We start from the raw sequence: 18176 nt of genomic DNA on the forward strand, positions 1-18176 counted from the left end.
AGCCATTGTCTTCAGATGCTTAACTTTCCATGTTTCAACTGCTTAGGCTGAAATTTTCCATCACTGCTCATTGTTTCCAGGTGAATTCTCTAGCAATCAGGTTAGCAAACGTACTGAGGAATTCTAGCAGATTCTCGTGCTGAAACAGCGATTAGAAATCTGGCAGGGACTCAATATTATCATCTGTTACCATCCTCTCAAATTTACCCCGTGGCTTGGTGACTTTAGAAGACTCAGCAGATCCTGCTAGAGGCTTTGTGCTGGAATTTCCAAATGTAACATCTACAGCGGATGAATCGGTCTCAGTCGACCACTACCAAATGCTGCCAGACCCACTTACCTGTGCACAGCCCCAAAGTCCTGCAGAAGGTGTGGGTCAGAGAGGGCACATCAACTCTGCCCTTCACCTGAGGGATTGTCCCTAGGGGTTGGGAACACAGAAGGCAGACCAAATTTTGTACCTGCAGCTCTTCAACCGAGTATGTTATAAATAACTGGCTCCACCCCACCGGTATTCTGGCAGTTTTCATATTGGTCCCAGCAGCGGAGATCTGTGCAGTGGATCTGAACACCCCAAGCCAGAACAGCCATTCTGCAGCACCCCGGTTTCTAATAACAGGCCCAACACTATTCTATGATAAGCATTTTAAAACCTGGACTGAAAGCATTTTCTTTGAATAGCCTCATGAAAAAGAGGTATCCAAGCCTGTTCATCTCCCACCAGCCCATACACTGTAAGGTGTTATGTGCCATCACCACTGTGTGTGCTAGATTCTGCTCATCTAAATCATGACACAGGGAGGGAAAATGGATTCTGTGTCCTATGGTTTGGGTCAGAGGAGCCAAGATGTTCTAGATATACCCAAAGAGGTTCTTTAGCCAAGATGAGATCTTAGGAAACAGCCTGTTCTTTCTGCTGTATCATTACCACCCTAGAATCATAAAATCATAGAATCACTAAAGTTGCAAAAGACCTCTAAGATCATCTAGTCCAACCGTCAACCCAACACCTCCATGCCTACTAAACCATGTCCCCTGCCGCTCTTCAATACACAATTACTCCTAGATATCCCTGACTTCCTGATTATTTTTTACCAACTTTAACCTCTTGAAAGTATTTCCCAAATAAGTGACTGGTTGCTGCTCTTGTGCATTGCAGGTGTCCTGTGGTTATCAGTAGTATCCGAGGTGTTATACATCATGCTGTTAGTCGTCGGATTCAGCCTTATGTGCCTCGAGCTCTTTCATTCAAGCAGTGTGATAGATGGGCTCAAGTTAAATGCCTTTGCTGCTGTCTTCACTGTGCTTTCAGGTATGAACCTTCCCTTTCCCTTTTGCCCGAGGAGTCACGACAAAACAAAATTCTAAAAATTTGAAAGAATAAAAACAGGGGGCTACAAGACTCTTTTATCCCCATTTCACTATCACGTTTTTCACTACAATTCTTTGTTCCTTTGGAACAAGGACCACATGATAAATTTGCCTCTTGCCAGGGAGAAGTCAAAATGCATAGTCCTGATTTCACAACGGCAATGCAGCAATTAGCCTCCCCCCAGCCCACACAGCCATTACCATTGCCATAGCCTGAGCCTCCATTTTCAGCATCATCACACTGATAATCCAACAGAAAATGAAAAACAGTGTTGAAAATTCTTTTTTCCATGTTAATCATAAGAGTAGATGAAGGCTTGATGCTTCAAACCAAAGCAAGCCCATCTTGTTCATTAGCACAATTGAGAATGAAAAGGGTTCTAGTAATTGCACTTGGGAGCAACCCCACAAGTAATCTGGGGACATGTACATGTCTCAGAACAACTGTTTCAGGCTATTTTCATGCTCAGTCTGTACTTGGAGCCCTTCAGCGAATGAACTTGAGGAATCCACTTCTCTAAAAGAAGTTATCAGACCTAACCATGTAAGAAGTGCCCCTTCGCGTCCATGCTGGCTGAAAACTCCGCTTCCCAGGATTTGTACAACCAACCAGCCACAGCTGGCTTTTGTGAGCGCTCCTGCACGGACCTCTCTGGCAGAAAGAACTTCTGCAATAAAAGTGCCTTTTATTCTGCTGTATTTCAAGCTGAAAGAGATTGTAACAGGCAGTGTACATTTCTGTAAAGGAGTTTCTATCTTCAGGGATAGCTTCAAATTGTGAAATACAGTTAGTGGTATAAAACTTAGATCAGAAGTAGAGCTGAGAGGACAAAAAAAAAGTCTGGTAAAAACTGCCAAAACATATTTTTCAGCTTTGGATGTAATTTGGATTTTTAAAAAAGTCAGTTCGATTTTCAAAATCAAAGTATGTGGAAAGCTTCAGCTTTCAAAGAATTATTTCCATGCTGCTTCTCTTTCTGTTCACTATTAACTGCAGTTTTGAAATTTTGTAAGAATTATGAAGTTTTCTTTCCTACACATCTTTCTATTTTTATTTAGTCCTTCCCTCTTTATAAGTACATTGCCATGATGTTCCAAATATAAACTTTAAAATTCTAAAATTTTTTAAAAAAAACCACCCCAAACCACTGCTAGCTGTTATTTTCAGTGACAGAGATATCAGAGGAAAGAAGAAAAGCATATTTATAATGACACAGCTTTATAGAAATTAGGTAATGAAGAGGACTTTGCCTTGGAGCAACACACCTCTCATTAAATTCATGCTAGAGTTCCCTCCTAAAAGTGCAATGGGATCTTCATATTCTTATAGCTCAACGTCTAAAGGTTAGGAAAAATTATCCTAACAGTGTGGCCACTTATTGCTGTTTCTTAACCTCTTATGAGTCATTAAAAAACCCCCACAACATCGTGATTTTGGTATCCCTCTTAACCTTACACAAATTAAAAAACTTACATACGTCTCTCATGTAATATTATTAATAAAGCATTTTAATTAATGTGATATAGTCCATAAATAATATTTTTAGTAAAGGTAACTGAAAATGCTTTAAAATATATTGTCTTTTCCAAATTTAGTTCTTTAAGCTCTCTCATTACTGACACCTAGAAACAGCTCTGGTCCTGCAAGGCTAATGATCTCAAGCCAGCTCTCAATGGTCAGTGTTCCTGCACTCCCATCCACTCCAGTCACTCCAGTCCACTGTAGTATCAGGATTTTCCACCCGCAAGCATCTGTTGCCCTGGATCCCAGGTGGGTGGGCATACAGGCATTTTGTCCTCTTTGTCCAGCCTTAAGCAGCCAACCGGAGGAAAATATGATCTTGTAAATACAGCATTTGTTGATTTATGTTACAGACAGGCCATTTTATCCAAAATGTGACCATTAAACGTACAACGAACAGTACCACAGGATATCCCCAGGAGAACTTGGCAAGGCATATCTAAAACAGACCAAACGGATAGGTGGCATCAGGAACAAACCAAACCAAAAGTGCACGAAGCGGCACAATGAAAGAAAGGCTCACACTGACTTGCTATAGCTTATACACGGCATAATGCCACTGGCAGCACAGCCAGTGCACGTCCGTCCCCAACCCTCCCCGCCACTAGGTAGATAAAGCAATAAATGCCACGTTTTCACTGTGGTCCCTGTGTTTCAGCAGGACTTGCTGATGACCTCCTCCTCACCTGTATCAGTGGACTGTCATCCTGGCCTCCCACACAGCGAAAGGTCTGAACATTGCTGAAACCCCGTTAAGGTTTTGCACGACAGAGCAGAGCAGATCAGCCTTGCTGAAGCTAGTCCTGGCCGTGTCAAACCCCCTGATGGCTCTGAGTGACTATGACGTGTCTTAGGGCAGTCTGTAATATTTCATTAAGGTTGAAAAATTACTGACAGTAGGTATAGGAACAACAAACCCCAAACTTTAAGATCAACGCCATAACTATCAGCTGGAGAGAAATCCACTGATTTAAGAAGTACAGCAAGCTCGCAGTGAATTCTGGAAATTAAATATAGCCAGAAACAACCAAGGTGTGTACCAGTTTGCTGTGCTCCCATTAGGCCGCCCACCCTGCCGAAATATCATTTCTTCCGATGTGAATTGCTCTTTCCACCTCCTAACTTTCCGGTGTGTCACACCGACATGAAGCAGCTGAGCAAATTACCGCAGCTTCTTGTAATAAAATATCTTCTTTCAGCCTCTGCAGTTGTTTGTATCAAACACGACATTTGTCTTGCTGAAGGTCCTGCTTAACATATCCACAACACAAACATGACATTCCCCAACTTCCCTCCCCCAGAACTGCACTGAATCATCCACATGTCTGGTGAGACTAATGAAGTGCTTTAGACTCTGAAAGTAAGCAGGAAAGAAGAGCCAAAATTTGGGTCTGGGGATGGAAAATCAGGATCTTCCACATGGAGAAAGGACAACTGTGGAAAAAAGTAGATAGCCAGAGATAACAGTAAATGGCAACTTTGGTTAAGGAGCCAAGTGTAACGTATGGGACCGCACTGTACCCCACCATGGCAGAACACCAGTACTTCTAAGTGCCTTGAACTGTCGTTGCAGCACAAGGACCTTTTGACATCTGTAGGTCCAAGGTGTTTTGGAAAATGATGATCCTGCCCCATAGTTTACCTGCCTGAACCCATGCTTTCGTGAGCTCAGCTGGGAGCATCATTCTGCACTGCCTAGGTACTAAAGCAGACACACCCCAAGTTACTGTAGCTAGAAAAGTCTCCAAGCAGCAGAGCTGCTACTGGCCACCACTTCTTGAAAAGTGGGTTTTCATTTTCCTCAGAGAGATGTCTAAATGTAAAAATATGGGCTGGCCGGCTAAGTGGCAGAGCAAACCCAGTGATCTAACTGCAACCCTCTTTTTGAACATCACAGTGAGTCGAGTGTCTAATACATTGTCTAATCTTCGCCCAGTTGTAGTTATCTCAGCAAAATATACTGCCGTCACAAAAGCAAGCATTATCAACGTTGTACCTTCAGAAGTATTCCTATGGCGTCCTCTCACCGCACATCATCAGGAATACTGAGTTCACTTAACTTCCTTGTGTAACTTCCAAGTGTTTTATAAGTGTTCAAATTTATAAATCTTAGCAACCGTTCAGATAAAATATCGTTGTTTGGCGTTAACACATTCAATCTTGCATTGCCTACAGAAGCATCTCTCCTTATTCTCTTACCTGAGGCCTGTCTGCGATGGGCTAAGTGAGATAACTTGTGGGTGGCACACCCCTGTTTTACAGCAGCAAGGTTGGTGGTGATGCTAATTGTGCAACATTTTCTTCAACGATTTTCTTTCTTTAACTCTTCTCTTAATTGAGAATTCAGTATGATGTAAAATAATGAGCTCTCAGTCACACCTTCCCTCTGCCCATGCAGCTCCCTCCTCCACAGTAGAATAGAAGGCATAAAAGTACAACAAAGACTTTTCTGGAGCTTTCAAAGCACTTCCAGCAGTAGCTATCTCAAGCATTATAAAAAACATTAGCACAAAAATTCCTATTATAATCCCTGCTTCTCAGGTCTCTTGGGGATGGTGGCACACATGATGTATACTCAAGTTTTCCAAGTGACAGTCAGCCTTGGGCCAGAGGACTGGCGACCGCATTCATGGGACTATGGATGGTCCTTCTGGTAAGTGTCACCACCAGTTAATATCTTTTCATTTTTGAGTTGTTCCATCAGTCTGTTGGGAGATTGTACATATCATCTCAAATTTCCAGGAACACGCATGTGAATTTCCAGCTGCCAAAATGCTAGGAGCAAAAAACCACCATGGCCATACAATTGTTGAGATGTTAGAGGACAGCTATCAGTGACTGTGCAGCAGCAGCTGTGCATACCAGCAGGTACATAGCATTTGTAAATAAACTGCAGCCACAATTACCAACACAGATTGAGCACTCTCATTAAAGTTCAATTTAGGTACATAATTGCCATGGCATTTCAGAGACTTTTAGCTTTTTTTTTTTTTTTTTTTTTGGTTTTTAATTAATGTGTCAGTTGAACCTTACAGTGCAACTTTTAACACAACTGCAGAGGAAGGCATAGTGCTCCTGGCACCATGATACTTCCCTGTGGATCATGGGGAGATGGCTTGGGAAAATGGACACGACAGTTTGGAGACTGATTTTTTTTTTTTTTTTTATCTTTCCCATTTATCTTCTAAAAAATCACATAAAAATAATTTGGCCAAGATACGTCAACTGTGTTATATTGCTTGCAAGTTTATAAGAAGAGTAACAAGAATAGGAGACTGTGGAGAATAGCAATACCTGCAAACAACATTCACATCCCTTTAGAGGCACCAGCCTCTTCGGATGGCTAGGGAAAATACTTTCTTTTTTCATTTCTAAATATAGCTTATTATTTTCATTCCATCTCAGAGCAGAGATAACAACCTTTGCTAACACCAATCAATAAATACAAATACTTCTTATGCACAGCCCTGCAGGGAATTATTAGTCTTTCCTCCTTCCCTCACTATACGGTGTTTCATGGGAGGAGTTACTAACATTTTAGTAACGTTTTACAAAATATAAATCGCATTATATTTAAAATACAGCTTATTTTGTGTATCAATAATGAATATTTATTGCATATGATGATGAACTCATAAATATACTGCATTCATATATTTATATAAATATTTATAACAATTCCGTCACAATAATTCTATAATTATTAATATATTTAAATAATAAGGCATACTCTCTATTAACTTGTCTTCAGTAATCTATTTTATAATTTACTGCAATACTAAAAATTCAGAACGTTGTTAAATGTCTAGCATGATAAAGCTAGACATTATTCTAGCTTATTCGATTATTCTCCCTCACCTTGGGCAAGACAGGAATGCCCATGTCTCAGAAGAGGCGTCAGGCTCATGGGTCCCGTAGGGCATTATGAGCCACTGGTCCTGGGCCACTGGTCCTACCCGTGCTCCGAGTGAGCTGCTCCGAGCCCAGCACCCCATCCTGCGCCGGCAGCTCCCAGCGCTGTTCGCTGTCCGACCCGCAGCTCTCTCCCAGGGCAGACGTCGCATCCCCTGCCTGCAGCCCTCCCCAGGCAGCCAGAGCCAGGGCACAGCAGGCTTTGGCTTAAAGACCAGGACTGACCCTGGGCTGGGCCTCACTGTGGAGGATGCTGGAGATACCCACAGGCAGGCAAATATGTGGGAGCAACCTCAGCTCTCCCCGTATTCCTGAAGTGGGACCTCAGCTTCACTCCCCACAGGGACTGTTGGTTCACCCTAGTTAAAGCTGGGCTCTGCTCAAGCTATTGCTGTCACAAAGCAGCTTCTCAGATTTGGTAATCTCTCTCCCTCCCCTAATACCTGCCAAGGCAACATACTTGCCTATGCAGGATGCTGGCCGAGGTGCAAACATCAGGTCAGTCACAGCTGCCCCGGGACAGACGAGAACAGCAGCAGCATTTTCAGCCTGCAGTGGTGCTCAGCAGCCTGAGAAAGGCCATGCGGTTCCTCATGCCCTGCCAGTGACTGGTAGCAGACCTGGCAAAGGAAGGTCTGAAAGTCAAACACAGCAAAAACAAGGCTTCTTCCTTCCAGCTAACACCGAACCATCACTGCTGTACGGACTAGAGAGCTACAACCTCCCCTGGCATCGCCTAGAATTGAACACCTTCTTTAAGAAGGGTTAAAAACAAACGCCCACCCAGCCTGGTGGAGTTTGGAAACTCTGCACATGTAGGGATTTCGTTCTGCTCCATCTAGGTTCAGGTGATGGCCTGAAGCATGAGCTTTAAATACCCCTGACCCAGTAGTGCAAACCTCAGCAATATTTACAGCCTTCTGTAAAAAGCACCACTGCAGCATCCTACCAGACAACCTGTCAGAGCACAGAGGATCGTAACACCGCTGAAAAGCGGGGCCAGGGAACAGCCTCCCCATGGCCACGAGCCAAAGGGCACGCATGGACATCTAGACTGCCATTCATTTCCCAAGTGCCAAGGGGAAAGCTGTTTTTTCTGCGACTCCATTTCCCCTCTGTCGAAAGGGAATGATAAAAACACCTCTCCTCAAAATAACGAAGGGCTGCTTGTGATCTGCTCAGCTGTCCCAGGGTTGAAAACGCACCACGTGGTCCCTGTTATCTTACCCCATTCCCAAGCCATTGGCAAAGCCTGGAGGTTGGTCTGGGCTCTGGCACAAGCCGGGAGTGGGCCAGGGGATTCTCCAGGCAGAGGGTTTCAGAGGCTCTGAGGATCAGTGGATGTTAAGCTCGGCCATTCTGGAAAGAAAACAAATACAAAAACCTGAGCTGTTTGAGCCACAGAGGAACTTGAGAGCACAGCCCTGCGCTCAGCTACCAGAGCACTCTAGGCACAGTCCCTCCACATCTGGGGCACAGCTGACACGGAGGGGCATTGCTGCTAAAGTGGGCTTCACCTCTTTACGGTAGGATGTTAAAGGTAGGCTGTAACTCTTACAGGTAGGAGAACCGCTCTTTACACGTAAATAACATTTAACCAAGGTCCATAAAAACTAAGACATATCAATTATAATTGTCTCATTGTTATGATTTACCAAATGCCAGACCTGAGGCCCCATTGAGAGTCTTCATTCTGTATTTCCTTCTCTGAACCTTTCAGCATTTCTGAGTTAATGGTTAGAAATGATCAGAAATCTTCAAGAGAAATTTTTCTCCCTATGTCATTGCCCAGGCACCAACCAGGCACAGTGAAGCATGTGGTTTCAGCTGGCTTCTTCCTTGATATTGTTTAGGAGCCCAGCTGGAAATGTTTGGAGCTGTTGGAGCTTTTCCACACACTCCGTGTAGGAGGAAGACGCTTGCCAGGCTTCCCTGTGCCTGGACACGCACACATAGCACGAGTTTCCTTTCCACTTCTCCACCCAACCGTAGGAAACCTAAGGGAATTTCACCACCCCAGGGTTCACTACACTTCCTTCTCATTTGATTGCATCTGGCAAATGGGTTCCAAAATGACTAGGAAAGGGCTGCCTCCACACGCTTCATTGCCATGGGAGCCCCTAAAGGACTTGTTATGCACTGAATTTTGAAATCATTGAAATGAGCCATTCCTGTTCACTTGAACCGTTTTTTTCCAGATTTTTCAGTTCATGAATATGTGTTCTTTTTCAAGTTTTGTCTAATTTGAAATGAGAAACTGTTTCCTTGTCTGCAGATCCTTTGCAGAATGGGAAAACAGCTCATGCTGAGGGCTCTGTTGGTAATGCGTATTTATAAGATAATGCTGCTGTGTCTGTATTCTTTCTGTTCTGCATAATTTATATCAATGTTCAATTTGGTTATAGAAAAGGTGAAAGCAAGGAGCAGGTAAAGCGTGTAGCTGACACAGGTGATTAAGTTAATCCGAGTTAGTTAGGACACCACTGTGAACTATACGTAGCTGGAGCTGACGGGCTGAATGTGAAGTCAAGGGGAGCCTGAATGCAGATCAGCTCTGCAGACAAAAGGAGGAATTCAGTGCCTTTTTTGTAGCCCCATTTCATGCTCAAAAAGCATCTAAACTCCTTGGGGCCGTGAGTTCCCCCCAGCCACATCCGAACTTGAGATCAGTAAGGTAAAGGCTGGAGGAGGGATGTGCAGGGAGGGCAGAAGGCACCCGGGGGAAAACCCCGTCCACGAGCAGGGAGCAGGGCAGCTCCCAGCTGAACTCTCCTTGCCAGGAGACCCAGGACAACACTTGCTGCTGTTCCAGCCTGGCATTGGGGCAGTCACTTTTTTTCTTCCACTTTCCTTCTCCCTCTGTCTCCCCATGCTCCTGGTCGGTACTTGCAGGCGTCCTGCCACTGGCTGACCAAGATTGGCTAGCCCTGCCTGCACACTTGGGGCACTGCCCTCAGATTGGATCTCCCCACAAAATGGAAGCGCTGTCTTCTATTCTGGTCAGGCTTTCAGAGACCAGATATAAGCCAGGAATGCTAGAAATGTCCATGAACCAGGAAAGAAGGAAATACAGTAGTCTGATGAAGGCATAAAAAAACAGAATAGGAACCATCCGTGCAGTAGTGTTGTGCAGAGTCAGACTCCCATGGATGCTGGAGAACTTCCACTGGTCCAAAAGACGTGCTCCCTGGGGCATTACTCCTTCCAGGAGTTCACTACTGCTCTATAGATTTTAGCACTTGTCTGCAAGGCTCTGAAACGTTTCCAAGGGAAATCAAGAGGCGTTCGACTCTTCTGTGAGTGCACCGAGTGTTCACGTTAGCACTCTGCCATGCGGTTCTCCATGGGATGAAAGTTGTGCCCAGCCCCTAGCCCAGCATCCTGCCTGCATGCCTGAGCACGTGCCACAGGTCATTTGAGGTAAGATGAGGAGAACGGGTTTGTCACCACTGACTTACCTGCCTAGTCGCATCCTGTGTATGTGTGTCTCTTGGCGTCAGAAATATAACATGAGCTGCTGTCTTAACCCAGCTCTGTCTGCTGGTTTCTCTCTCCACAGTCTGGCATGGGGCTCTTTCACCTGCTGCATGGCGGCCTCCGTTACTACCTTGAACTCTTACACTAAGACTGTCATTGAGTTCAGACACAAGCGCAAAATCTTTGAGCAGGGCTTTCGAGAAGAGCAGAACTTCCTAGACCAGGAAGCCATCAAGTACTTCAGAGAAAGGTCAGTGCAGTCAGTCACTTGATCAGTGGAGGTTTTCATGGACTCTGCTAGTCTCAGAAAATCCAGGCTCTCACCCATTTCAGCACATGAGGGTGAAGTCTCTGAGATACTTGGAGAAGATGTGTGTTAAAGACAAACACAAAAGATCCTCCTTGATTTGTTTTTTCTTAAATTTTGTGATGTCCCAGTGCCTGCCTTTTCTTATATACTCATTAAAACACAAGACTGACAAGTCTTTACAGTATGCACCTGATTCATAGGAATTCGTAAGAAGCTATGCTGCCAACGCAAGCTGATTTTCCCTCTCTGGAAAGGTAAAAATATGGGGATATAACAAATGGTACAGCCATCCTTTCTCAGCACATGTAATAGGCACCTCCTAATGGCTGCTGAGACATTTTCCAGCCACCACTAGACCACTTTGTAGTTGCCACCTTCCATAGTCACGTGCCTACAACGCATCCTAGGCTCCTCCACACAACCCATCCTCCTGAGCTCCTCCACACAAATATAGTGCACACATCACATTGCACTGCAGAAACATCCACACAGTGCCACCCACGCTGCTACCAGGGTCTTAGATGGACTCTAAGTCCTGTCTGAGCCCTGAAGGCCCAGAGACGGTCCTTCACTCTGCCCGTCACCGCACGCTGCCCACCCGCCGCGCTGCTGACCCCGTGCACTCTTAGTTGGCCCACGTGGCTGCAATGGGATACTTGCTGCTCTCATTCTTTCATGAGAAGGTTAAGGCTTTGCCTAAAATTGCAGAATGTGAGGAACACAAAAATATTGACCTCACACAGCAGGGAAGGTGTGATGGATTTCATAGGGGTACCTTTGCAGAACGAGGAGCTTAAGTACAGAAAATCCTCACCAAAGGCCTATTGTTGGAAGTAATGTAAAGATATGTTGGGGATAGAAAACATAAGAAGGATTCATTCTTGTTCTCCTGACCAATGTGGCAGTTTCTCAGTGGCAGAAGAGAGTGGTTGGGAGCTCTGAGGAGACAGAAGACTTAAAATGATCAAGCATTTCAACAGCGAAGTGAGGAGTTCTCCTGAGCAGGAAGAACTAGAGACCTTCCATGCTTATTACTTTGCATTGGTTGCCCAACCTTAACTAGTAGTCTCTGTTGTTACAGTTATTCCTCTGCCAGCTTCCAAGTTTTCACTCTACCTTTCACTCTGGAAGGATGAGAGAAATTATTCAAACAACCATGATTTTCCTAATTTTGCATTTAGAGATGACAGTGAATTTTTAAAAATTCTTTGCCTGAAAAAAAAAAAAAAAACCACAGTGAAGGGAAGTGGCCAGCATATGCCTCAGGGGAAATCACTCAGTGAGGGAAAACAGTCAGCCGAATTATTGAAGTGAGAATTGCAGATGAGAGACCGGCAGAACTGTAAGCAACAGAATATGTTGCGTTACATCGGGAAATGCTAAGGGAACTTGATAAAGTACCAGTACTGCCCTTTCTGGAACAGTAAATAGCAAAAAACATTGATGGCACAGAGGACAGTAACCCTCTTTATCTCACATCTGTATTGTGCGTTTTGATTTTGGTTCCTCTTGCACTCGCCATATTCTACAGCCCTCCCCACCCCCCCCATTTTTACATACATATAAACCAATACCACCTAAGACTTTACAATCAAATTCATGTTGGACTAGTAGCCATCTGAGAGACCTTCACCCCAACACACTAGGTAAACAGGTGAAGGGCCCCAAAGAATGACAACTAGCCGAATGCAGCATCAAGGCTTTTTCAGGTCTCTTGGGAGGAAGGTTTGATCTTACCTACGCAGCTGGCGGGGTATTGAACACACATATGCTCAAGACGAGAGACAAGTCCCACCTTGGCCAGGACAAACCAATGTGGTTTTTAACTCTTCTTTTACACATATCATTCAAAATAAGCTCCGCACTAGGCAACGTGCATACAGAACAGCCTGTTCCTTGTGACTGCTCCGTATACTGGTCAGAGCCACCCTGACCAGTATACAGAGACAGTACTTTGTCTCTGCCACTTGCTTTATGACTGGACTGTATATTTTGTTCTGTCCTTCCAGCTTCCTTGCTCGTTTTGAATTCATGTGAACAATTCACTTGTTGGTCACATCCTCCAAACCTCTTCACACGCACTTGGCAAACACAGCTCAAGCATGTGGTGTTCCCAAACTTCATGATTATGACTTTCTTTTTTTATATCACATTATTTTAATTGTTGTATCTGAATACATAATAAGAAGCCCAGAGAGAGTGTTACCATGGGATCATTCCAGAGATTTAAAGCTGCGCAGCATTACCTCAATTTTTTTTTTTTAAGTTAGCATATGCATGGTCAGCTTCGCTACTGTGATCTGAGAATACTCGGAGTCTGCAGGGGGTCCAGGGATCACCAATGAGCAACAGCGTGTTGCTAGACGCTGTGGGTGCCAGCAGTCCCAGCAAGCACACAACTGCCCCTACCTCCGATCTTCCTTTGCACGTTAGAAAATAACTTAGATTCCCTTTCCTTCCTGTGCATATACCCAGGGATACTTCATATTCCCTCCTACTCCTACACCTCCATGTTCCTTTTCATATCTCATAAATAAAACCCTCCAGCCTTTCTTCCTTCCAGTTACTTTGTACATATCACTGCCCTCTTCTGTGCACGTTCCTCTGTCTCAGTACACGTCCAGCACCCGCTGTACACGCGCATCTACCTCCCTGTTGAATAGACTTAGTGCAATAGGCAGTTTTCTAAGAGCAATGTATTTCTAGTGAAATGTAAAGCTTTACCATTATTCTCCACAGCTGCAGTTTATCTACTGGGAGGCAGGGAAGAAAAGCATTAGCCCCATTTTGCCTGATAAAAGGGTTTTTTTTAATATACTTCTACAGGCCCCTGCTCCCAGAGAAGAAATTTCCTTTATGAAAAATGCTGACAGTAAAATACTACTAATCTCACGAGTACTTTGTTAAACATAACATAACTGTATTTCATTTAATTTTAATCACATGTAACTGCATACAACAGCAGAAGATTTACTAGAGACCTATTACATGAAAGAGCTGAAATGTTGCCTTGAGAGCTCCCAATTCAAACAGTGTGCACCATGCTCACCACCCAGGGCAGGAGACACAGGGGATGCGCCCAACCAGTGCACGGCTTGTTGTCCTGACCTCTCCCTCCCGACCAGCTCACCCCGGCCCCTGCCCTGGCACGTCGGCTTCGCACGGTCTGCATTACTGCTGCTTGTTAACTTCAGTCTCTGCATCCCAAGAACTGCCTCAGCTGTGAAGAACATAGGAAAGACCTTTACAATCACATGAATATGTGTGTACACCCCAAATGCTGCTCCACAGCCTGTTTTCACTCTACCTTAAACAGCACATATAGTTACCCAACCCTAAGTCCACACATAAGCACAACCGAGCCGCAAACAGCATGCTTACACCGAGACGGCCAAATCCTCTGACTCCCTGCACCACACAGACACAGACTCTGACTCTCAACAGCTAAGCATCTTACTGTTTCTATCACTGGGAAACCATTTAAACAGCTGCTGAAAAATCAGAGATTCATGGTGTTATATTCAACGATTATTTCCTTCCCAGGCCTGGGATACTTTGAAAATTCCAGACAAAATAGACTCTGTAGTCCACACTATAAAATCAAAAGATATTATAGCTCTTCAGAATTAAAAGATATGATAGTCCTCAGAGTAATGCTAAGCAGAACAAGTAAGTGATACAGGCTTGGAGGTATTATTCATGTATTGTGTTCCATAAAATTATCAGTAGAATTCTCTGCAACGTGTCAGCTTTCAGTCTTTGTCCTATTATTGTTTGTCCTCCCTTTTTCTCTGGTTTTGCTTTTAACTGAATATTTGTCTAGAACTTTTGCTAATCTTTTTCAGTTTTTTAGTTTATTAGGTGTCAGTTCATAATAGATATCTCTCTTCCTTCCCTCTCAATTTCTCTTTCTGCTCTCTTTCATATGAATACTCTTGCCCCATATTATCTTGAGCATGGTCTGTTGTCTACAGTTGACCCCAGCTAGCAGAAGAGGTATCCCTCCACACGCCTTTCGGCTTCCTTTGCTCTCAGGATCCTTCCAGATAAGTCAAAGGGACAGGGATTCTTCGTTCTCTCCTATGTAGTCTGATAAGCTATATGTGACAGTCGGCTGAAGGAATGTCAGCATGCCAGGACCTTCTCCTCTTCTACTGCCCAGCTATTTGGCTTCTGTAATGCCCTGCAGCACACAGATAGTGGTTCCAGGACCACTGTCCCTTTCCCACTGCCTGCTGCCACAGAGATGTAGCTGCTCCACAGGGGGGTCGTGCCGTGACATCTCACACGTTCCTCCCTACCCTGCACAAGGGTACCTGTAAGGCCATGAGAAAATAATGCCCACAAGCAGGGGACTGGGGTAACCCTTCCAGTGCAGCACTAACTTCAGTGCACCCAGACTGTTAATTCCTCAGCTTTCTTAGTGTAACATCTAATAAATGTGCAACTGTCTAGTTGGGGGTGCTAAAAAGGCAGTGTGAGGAAGGCAAGATGGAAATCAGTAGATGTAGCAGTTTTAGCAGCTTTGCACATACGGCGGTGTAATAATTAGGACACATTCACAAGAATTGCGCTCATTTAGACCAACTGGCTACGGCGACACGATCATCCCATCCGTTCAGGCAAGGGACAGTGCAGCTAGGTTATTCACATTGAATGTCTTCCCCATGTTTGTCCCCAGTTTCTTGCTTTCCTTTTTTTCTGTATTAAAAAAATCCCCTTTCAGCCACTCCCCACCACCTTTCCCTGCTCCCAGAACTCTGGTGGACTTTGCTTTCAGATGAACAACAAAAACCTTCCTCTCTGCTTCTTCGGTATGCTGGGGGAAAGGCAGAAGGTGTTAGTGGGGCAGATGGAGACCCTGGGGCAATAGCCTCAGCTGCTGGAACAAGGAGGATTGTAGCTATGGGGAGAAAGATCTGGGGCAAGGGAACACAGAGGCTTGGGGTGAGAGTACATAAGGATTGAAGCCTGGGGTCAGGAACAGGGGGACTGAAAGGGTGGAAATCAAGGCTCTTCATGGAGAGGTAGTCACTGCCTTGAGCAAGGAATAAAAAGTTATTAAAGGGATACAAGAAAACTTGAATTAGCCATTGCCCTCTTTTACTGTTGACATCAGGAGAAAGATTAGCAGCTTTTGGAAGTGCGTTTATGCCTGGTCAGGCTGCGTGAGGCCAGGGGTGTTGAGTCCCATTGGAACTGAAGCCACTGCAGGCAGGGGTAAGGAGGTCAGCCCACGCTGGCACTGGTGGGAGAGGGGACCCTAGAGATCAGCACAGCCCTGCCTTCAGTCTGATATCCAGCCTTTTGCTCCCTGTGAAGCAAATCTCACTTACTAGGCACTGTTAAACAAACATACAAATTTAGCAAGTAAATCGGGAAGATTCAGCCTTCCACAGTTCACTCATCCATAGCACAGCGTTTGCCAACTTGCAGCTGTCCATCAACACCCATTGTGGTACTGCAGCTGATTTCACAACATTTTTCTTGCTGACTGAGCCCTTACTCTGATCTACAAAACCAGCCCAACATCAGGCAGATGCTGCAGGTGAAATTCCAGAGTGAACCGAGTTCAAACGGCCATTGATACCAGTGCAGACAAAATGTCTCTGCAGGGATAGAAAATGTAGTTTTGAAGTGCTAGGAGCAGTTTGAAACAGACGGCAGGACCAAAGCTATTGCAGAGATAATAAATCAGGACTATTCTCAACACTATGAGAATCAGAACTTTCAAATCATCATTCGCATATGCTATTTTTTCCTTTTTTGTACATTTCTCTAATGTATCTTACTCACAGCTTTCTTTCTCTAACTCCATTGTACTCATCTAAGGTGTTGTGCAGATCATATCAATGCTTTCCAAAGACATGCCAACCTTTTGCTCTGATTTCCTCCTTGGTCACCTAGGTATCTGAACAGGTTTTTAAGCTGTTGACCTACAGTACCTCCCATTTACAGAGTCAGTGTCTTTATGGGCATCGATAAGAATTTCAAATCTGACTATTCAGCTTTCATTAGCGTACAAGGATGAGTGTAACGTTCTCCCTTGGATTTATTCTGTACTTTATTCTGCAACACAGGAAGGTTTATCTGCAGAGCTGTTCTTTCCGGAAAATTACACGGACTGGCACTTAACTGGTGTAGCACTAGCAACATACCCACTTCCAACACACACGTACTGTACAATGCTGTTAGTCCCCAACGCTTAGCTTCATCCTGAAGAGTGAAAGAGTGGGAGAGACGCAGCCCTGAGCCCCTCATTTCTATTCCCCATGGCCTCTTTACATGAGCTTTCCCCCAAGACGGGCAAAGCCAGTGGAACCGAGTCCTTCCTGAGACCATTACGATCTCCATAATGGGCCTGGCTGGCTATAGATGGAGGAGCCCAGGTATGTTGTGCTCTTATTGACTTTGACCCTTCCATTTCTGTACATTTGGGAGCAGCCTTTGTTTCTGTTAAAGGTGCTACTTCTATATTCTCTTTTCCAGGACTGAGGAGGAGAGGGCTGAGGCTGGGGACCTGAGGTTACAGTGCCTCCATAGCTGCTCCCCAAATAGTAAGTGACCATGGCTCGAATATGTCCGATATACGATGGCTTGTACCATCCACGCTGGCTCCTTGGGGTTAAGAATAAGGTTTGGAGTAGGAAGCTATGGAAATAGAGGTTTGTAACTTCCCCAGACAGCACTGCCCAAACGATAATCAACTAGCATACGAACAGTACAAAATTCTCCAGGATTCAATTTAGGATGTGCACACATCCTATAATTTATGTTATCTCAAGAAGCTGTGACTTCATAGTAGTTTAAAAATATGCTCTAATTTACACCTGTATAACTTTCATTATCACTACCTTTTTTCATCTATATTCATCACCAATTCATGATGATGCATGCTATTGAATATAAAAATGATTGAAAGCAGCTTTGATAGACAATAACATTAGTATAATTAATGTCATTTCTTGCACGTCTATTAATCCTTACTCAGAAAATTGCTATGCTTTTATTCAGTGTTTGCAAAAATTCTTACTTTAAGCAATGGGAATCAGTGGTTCAATGTATGGAGCAATGTTGGAGCATGGCTCCTGCCCTGCTCTGAATACTATACTTTTCCTTTACTCTCCAGGAAAGATGTGTGCAGTTGCATGCATCTATTTTCTTGCAAAGAAAGCAAGTGACTCTTCATTCAGCAGGCGGGAGACTTGGGAAAGTGACTTGCTGACTCTGTGCTATTAAAATTTGGAAACCTCATAGCATTTTTCTGCCTCTGTCCTGCTGAGATGCACATCTCAGCCACATACTCATGGAAACTTGGTGTCCATAACCTTAACAACTGAGGCTCCTGATCCCTCATCAGACCTGCTGGAACAGCTCTCCAGTCCCATGTCACTGCAGGTGGTCTCCCCACAGGCATGATAGTGCTAGCACTGCTCTCAAGCTTGCTTTGTCATCAGCTCACTTGGTAACTCCTACGCCTTGAAAATGTCACGTCAGTTATGGACCTTTCCACAGGCAGATCCACATCCTTCATTTTCACAGGCCTGAAAATGTCTATTAGTACAAAATTGATCTGGGTCATAT

The 18176-nt window shown here is 44.4% G+C and overlaps 1 protein-coding gene across 1 annotated transcript in view; it reads left to right on the forward strand.

The window, feature by feature from the left end:
- Positions 1 to 17831, forward strand: part of GSG1L (GSG1 like) — a 53137-nt gene extending 35306 nt beyond the window's left edge. Inside the window, exons 3-7 of the mRNA XM_075514671.1 lie at positions 1160 to 1312; positions 5435 to 5546; positions 10365 to 10532; positions 17082 to 17149; positions 17722 to 17831. Coding sequence (XP_075370786.1) covers positions 1160 to 1312; positions 5435 to 5546; positions 10365 to 10532; positions 17082 to 17149; positions 17722 to 17831 — 611 coding nt within the window. The remainder of the gene's footprint in view (positions 1 to 1159; positions 1313 to 5434; positions 5547 to 10364; positions 10533 to 17081; positions 17150 to 17721) is intronic.
- Positions 17832 to 18176: the final 345 nt, after the last annotated feature.

The sequence above is a fragment of the Mycteria americana genome, chromosome 12 (assembly GCF_035582795.1).
Source record: "Mycteria americana isolate JAX WOST 10 ecotype Jacksonville Zoo and Gardens chromosome 12, USCA_MyAme_1.0, whole genome shotgun sequence".
NCBI lineage: Eukaryota > Metazoa > Chordata > Aves > Ciconiiformes > Ciconiidae > Mycteria > Mycteria americana.